Source organism: Strongylocentrotus purpuratus, unplaced genomic scaffold (assembly GCF_000002235.5).
Source record: "Strongylocentrotus purpuratus isolate Spur 01 unplaced genomic scaffold, Spur_5.0 spur5_scaffold_9, whole genome shotgun sequence".
Lineage (NCBI taxonomy): Eukaryota > Metazoa > Echinodermata > Echinoidea > Camarodonta > Strongylocentrotidae > Strongylocentrotus > Strongylocentrotus purpuratus.
Window position 1 is genome coordinate 18,570,478 of NW_022145615.1, and position 6,303 is coordinate 18,576,780.

Here is a 6,303-nt window from a genome sequence, read left to right on the forward strand (position 1 = left end):
GGAGTGAAGTTAGAAAGATATTCGATATTCGATATTCGATATTCAAAATGCGAATATAAAGCCAGTTTGATATTCGGATTTTCGGATATTCAAAATATCTCAATTCAATACACATAAACATATCTGATATAAGCTTGTTTTAGGTACCCAACCCCTATTGACCGGGACCATCATCTGTTGTCTGATAGATATGAATACAACATACATTTTTATATGAGTTTTATCCCGGTCAAAAGGGGATAAGTCACATATCTTAGCAAAAAAAATACATGTCTCTCTTTAAAATATAATTATTCCATACGCATGCATATATGGGATAACGGGGCCTTTTTTTAGGTACCCATCCCCTATTGACCAGGAACATCTTCTGTTGTCTGATAGATATGAATACAACAAACATTTTGATATGACTTTTATCCCGGTCAAAAGGGGATAAGTCGCATATCATCAATAAAGATACCGGTCTGTCTTTAAGAAATAATTATTCCATACACATGCACATATCGGATATATGGGCCTTTTTTAGGTACCCATCCCCTATTGACCGGGACCATCATCTGTTGTCTGATAGATATGAATACCACGAACATTTTTATATGACTTTTATCCCGGTCAAAAGACCGGAGCATAAATTTAGTAATTGACCCGTCTACAGTGCTCAGTGACGGTAAATCTGCAATAAATGCGAACTTTTTACCCTTTATGTAAGTAAAAAGTTAGTGTTACAGCATAGAGTTGAATCTAATATCTTATTCTCTGTAGGATGAACTAAGAAGTTAGTTAGATCTCGATCTATATATTTTAGTATGAAAGTATATTCTACTAACTAGACTCTACACATGCTCGCGGGAATAGCAGAGGTGTACACCTCGTGGTACGGGCAGACCAAGGCAGGGACGATGAATGCATGTGTGCTTGTTGTTTAGTATAGTATTAATGACTGCTTTGAGAGAAATAGTTGTTTTTATACGCTCAAGGGAAGGTTAGAATTGTGCTATTGCCCCGAGGCGTGCCGATGGCAATAAATTACATTCAGATGAGCATATTTTGATACCTATTTGTGACACTGGCAGGACACAAATTGGTGTGACGTCCAGGGGCGGAGCTCCTGGAAGCTCAGGGGTTTTGGGCTTTAATTACGGTCAGATGAGCATACTTTGATTCCTTATTTGTGACACTGGCAGGAAACAAATTGGTGTGGGGTCCAGGGGGCGGAGCCCCCAGAGACTCGGGGGTTGTTACTGTCAGATGAGCATATTTTAATACCATACAGTGACACTGGCAAGTCACGAATTGGCTTGGGGGAGGCTCAGGGGTCAGATGAGCATCCAGGGGCCCGCCATAGGGCCCCTGGTGGGGTTGAGGGGGCCAGGGCCTCAGAAGCTCAGGGGTTTTAGGCATTTAATTAGGGTCAGATGAACATATTTTGATACCTTATTTGTGACACTGGTAGGACACTGATTGGCGTGAGGTCCAGGGGTGGAGAGGGACCCCAGAAGCGCAGGGGTTTTAAGCATTAAATAACTGTCAGATTAGCATCAAGGGGTCTGCCTTCAGAGGTCAGAGTCACCGGAAGTCATGGGGTTGGAGGCATTTAATTACGATCAGATGAGCATATTTTGATAACGGTACCTTGTGACACTGGCAAAACACTAATTGGTGTGGGGTCCAGGGGGCAGAGCCCCTAGGAGCTCAGGGGTTTTAGGCATTTATTGCGTCAGATGAGCATATTTTGACACCTTATTATTTTGTGACCAAGGCAGGTCACTATTCTTTCTTTATGAATTTGCCATTTTCCAACATACGATAAAAAAGTACAATTGACTAAACATTTAGGAAAAATCTGGGAAAATTATGTCATTTCAGCAACATTTGTCAATCACCGGTATAGAATGAGAAATAAACCATGTTTAGGCCCTCTCAGCCCCCCCCCTGGATCCGCACCTGGCTTGCCTGCAATATATCTCTGCTTTTAATATAGAAAGACTACCTGTCTGAAGAGACCACATTTTGTTGGTTCCCTTTGACATGATGTTTTGACTTCAAACATGTGTTAAAGTATATTGTAAGTGTACATATGTAAAGGTCACCTGCCTACAAAGACCACTTTTGTGTTCCCCTAATGCAGTCAGACTGCATTAGGGGACCTGCCAACCAGTACGATTTAGTCGTATTTAGTACGATTTTTAGAAGCAAATACGACAGTACGATTTTCCTTAATAAAATACGATTATCAAAAAATAAAAAATAAAAATAAAAAAACGATTTATTATTATTATTTTTTTTTTTTTTTTTTTTTTTTTTAAATTAATATTTTGTGTGTGCGTCTGCCATTTTCAATGGCAAAATGTCCATTCTGTCCTGTAAAGTATCCTACAGGTTCCTGTTTTTGTTACTCTCAGCATTCAAGGAATTCTTTCCTGGTAGAGAGTGGAACATGTTGTTTAATGTATTTCTAAAGACAATATAGTGCTGTGCTAGGGCTTGAACTGATGAGCTACACATCTTCAATTGAGTGTTTGAATACCATTTGACAACAGCACCTTTACAAACCAGTGGATTATGACGTTTCTACTATGACTATGAATGAAGTTAAGTGATTGAATAACCTTGTACTACATGTAGAATAAAATACAACATAGATTACATTCAGCTTCAATGCAATCTGCAAAAAAAAAAAAAAATCTGATGTACGATGTAAGGCTGTGCATAAACGTATAATGAGGTACTTGAATACACTCCCAGGCTTACAGGCGAATACTCGAATAATCGAACACCATGTTTTTTTGCCACCACCATACTACGGGAGAAGTATTCCAAGTCCATCGCCGAAAACTCAAGCGATATTACTTTGAGTTGCAGTTGAAGGCGCCGATCTAATAATAATAATAATAACAGTAAACAATGCTGTTTTATAGACTAAAGATGACAGAATAATCCATTTTCCTCCGAGTCCAAACAGAAATCCGGACATTTGGTCCCAGTTTCTGAGTGGTGAGTTGACAGTGATTAAACTGAGAAACATTTTTACCAGCGATACCATTCCGGCGCTGCCTCCTGGGCACGGGTGAGCGTCGGTCTGGACAGTGCCAGGCGCTGGCAAAAAAAAAAAAAATGGCGGCCGAGTCCTCAAGTAACTCGAGTATTCGACTACTCGTCGCAGCCTTAGTACGATGCATGGATAATTGAAGTTTGATAATTGCTTTCTAAAAGCAGCATTTCATATCATACATTGCATGTAAAAAATATCAATGTTTCTGTTTTTACCTCCAAAATATGATTTGACTGAGAATTTTATCTTCAAAATGCCTCGCATATACTGTATGTATTGTTTTCTGTGAATCTGCATGGTTATTATGGTCAATCTACTATTTTAATAAATTTCTTTTACACGTTTGTTTTCCTCCAAATTTAGAATTTTCCTGTGTGAGACGATCAATGGCTGACAAAAGAGGCCTACAGCACCCCCAAGGGCTGGCCTGCCCTCTTTGTCTTGATACCTTCAAGAACCCCACCCTGCTGCTATGTGGACATACGTTCTGTAAGGTCTGTCTGGAGGGTTACGATGAGCTACGGAATGGCGTTGATCACATGGAGTGCCCTGTGTGCAGAAAACGCACAAAGCTAGAGGAAAACAGGGTTGCCGGACTATCGCCAAACTTTTCACTGAAGGGGCTTCAGGATGAACTCCACATCGATGAACAGACGTCACAAAATCTGTGTCCACTACACAAGGCTGAATACAGGAACATATTTTGTGAAGTTTGTGAGAATTTCATTTGCATTACTTGCTTCATCAAAAACCATCAAGGGCACAGGATCATCAGGAAAACGGACTTGAAAGAGGGGTTAAGAAAGAAGAAAATGGCTCTCATTCAGGATGGTAAGGCAAGGAAAAGCCAAATTGAAAAGATTTTAAAAGATGCAGAACAACAAAGGAAAGAGATTTGTTGCCACCTTAGTAAAATGGAGAAGGAAATTAGGGATGCTTATGCTAAAAAAGTTACAACTCTCCAAGAAAATGAGAGGAAACTAATAGAAAAGGTTCACAGTATTCAAAGCGGCTCTGACAAGCAATTGAATTACTGTATTGCTCAGCATATTGAGTTGACGGATAACATAAGCATCTCAGTCGCAATATTAGAATCCAACGAATCAGAGCATTTACAAGATCATGTTCTGATAGAAGATCATTTGCATTGCATTTCTCTTGAAAACTCACTGAAGAAAGTCAACAAACCCAATGATGAGCAGTCAATGGCACAGGTATTACAAGCAGCAAAGAACTCCAAGTTTCATTGCGCCAAAAGGAAACTTCTCGATGTAGGTCACATTGAGCCTGGAGGAAATGCAACAACAAGTAACAGTCAACAAGCAAAGGCACCAACAAGTAATAGTCAACAAGCGAAGGCAACAACAAGTAACAGTCAACAAGCGAAGGCAACAACAAGTAACGATCAACAAGCAAAGGCAACAACTAGTAGCAGTCAACAAGCGAAGGCAACAACAAGTAACAATCAACAAGCGAAGGCAACAACAAGTAGCAGTCAACAGGCAAAGGCAACAACTAGTAGCAGTCAACAAGCGAAGGCAACAACAAGTAGCAGTCAACAGGCAAAGGCAACAACTAGTAGCAGTCAACAAGCGAAGGCAACAACAAGTAACAGTCAACAAGCAAAGGCAACAAAAAGCAGTCAACAAGCGAAGACAACTGCTCCTGTGGCTGTGCATACCCTAGGTCACAACGGTCAGGGAGGAAAGGCATCAACAAGTAGCAGTCAACAAGCGAAGACAACTGCTCCTGTGGCTGTGCATACCCTAGGTCACAACGGTCAGAGAGGAAAGGCATCAACAAGTAACAGTCAACATGTGATGACGACTGCTCGGGTGAATATGAACACTGATGAGATGCAACCAAGTACTAGTGGTAATGTAGGAGCTATTCCAGCAATGGTTAAGACTAATTCACTTACTATTGTGAAGGAAGCTGAATTGCCTGGTATATTTGGGATGGCAGCCATATCTCAGGATTCTGTGGTGATAGGGTATGGTCAAAATGGTGCTGAGTGTTCCTCTTTGTCAGGTGAGAGTGCATCACATCTGGATGGAGGGGTAGTATATGACATTGCATGCCTTACTCATGGTAGATCAGCAGTATCAGATTCTGATGGGATTTGCAGTATCTACGATGCACAAGGTATACAAGGTATTCAATATCAGTACAACCAAGGCTTTGGCTACCGCTACCATTTTAAGTTATGTAGTGACCAACATGATAATATCTATGCTGTCAACGGCAATCCAGAGATCTACATCTTCAGTGGTAGCAACCCTAACCCACAGACCATCATCCCAACTGGCAAAGTCCAGTCTAAACAGATCTGTGTAACCAAGACGGGTGTTATTATCATCTGCGGTATTGTTAAAAGCAAGGCGATACATACGCTTAGGTCAGTTACTGTGTATGATAGAGAAGGGCATATGGGTAGCTCTATCAAATCCAACAACATGTTGATAGAATACCTGTATGCTGCAGTAGATAGTCGAGACAGAGTGTTAGTAGCTAGGATAAAGGATAGGAGTGATGTGCTGAGATTGACCAGATATACTCTCCAAGGAGTGACACTCACCAAGGAGGTGATGTTCAAACAACTCAGACTCCCACATAGCTTTGTTTCTTGTTTGTGTTATATGGTTAGTCTCTCTCCTAGCATGATTGCCTTTTCTACCGGCAAGCATCTGTATTTCATAGAACTTGGTCTGTAGCTCTTATTCGTATTACCACCATCCTTTTTGTTTACCTACAGTTATGTGTAGTTCTTACTCTTTCAAATTATTGCAATTTCATCTCTTCTATTGTGATTTCATGCTTACACAGCAGTGAGAGTGGGGAAAGTCAGTGGTATTTGGCAGTCAGGTTTAATCAACATGTATGTACATTCAACTCACATCAAAAGTATTTTCCTTGATACACTCTTAGAAGGCTATCAACCAAGTTCTTTGATCATTTGATGAGCTTGTTAGAACAGTTATCATTATGAGTATTTACTTGCATACAAGTAAATAATAGTTTAAAGGTAAAGACCAGTTATGGTCATACGATTGCATTGTGAAAGAAACGTTGTGGAATCGATCAGAAAAGGTTGATCATCTAGCATCTAGCATCTGCAAGGTTCTGGAATCATCAAAATGATAAGAAATTTGGCCCATTCTTCGTAAAGTTACAAGCACTATACACAGAAAGATGTATATGGGACTACCCTATATCTCTCACAGACCATGAGAGAAACAAATTTACCAAAT

At 40.2% G+C, this 6,303-nt stretch overlaps 1 protein-coding gene across 2 annotated transcripts; it reads left to right on the top strand.

Annotated features, from left to right (window-relative positions):
* Positions 1-628: 628 nt before the first annotated feature.
* Positions 629-6,071, top strand: LOC100888865 (E3 ubiquitin-protein ligase rnf168). 2 transcript variants are annotated; one of them, XM_030976824.1, is made up of 3 exons: positions 629-667; positions 3,416-4,680; positions 4,792-6,071. In XM_030976824.1, exons 2-3 carry the CDS (start codon positions 3,439-3,441, stop codon positions 5,764-5,766), a joined length of 2,217 nt encoding a protein of 738 aa, XP_030832684.1. In that variant the 5' UTR covers positions 629-667; positions 3,416-3,438; the 3' UTR covers positions 5,767-6,071. The 2 variants fall into 2 exon arrangements, with proteins under 2 accessions (XP_030832684.1, XP_030832683.1); XM_030976823.1 differs by having other exon boundaries at positions 3,416-6,071.
* The last annotated feature ends 232 nt before the right edge of the window (positions 6,072-6,303 follow it).

Bases quoted from the DNA above. Each gene is read 5' to 3' on its own strand.
- LOC100888865 (XM_030976823.1), top strand. From the start codon at position 3,439: ATGGCTGACAAAAGAGGCCTACAGCACCCCCAAGGGCTGGCCTGCCCT.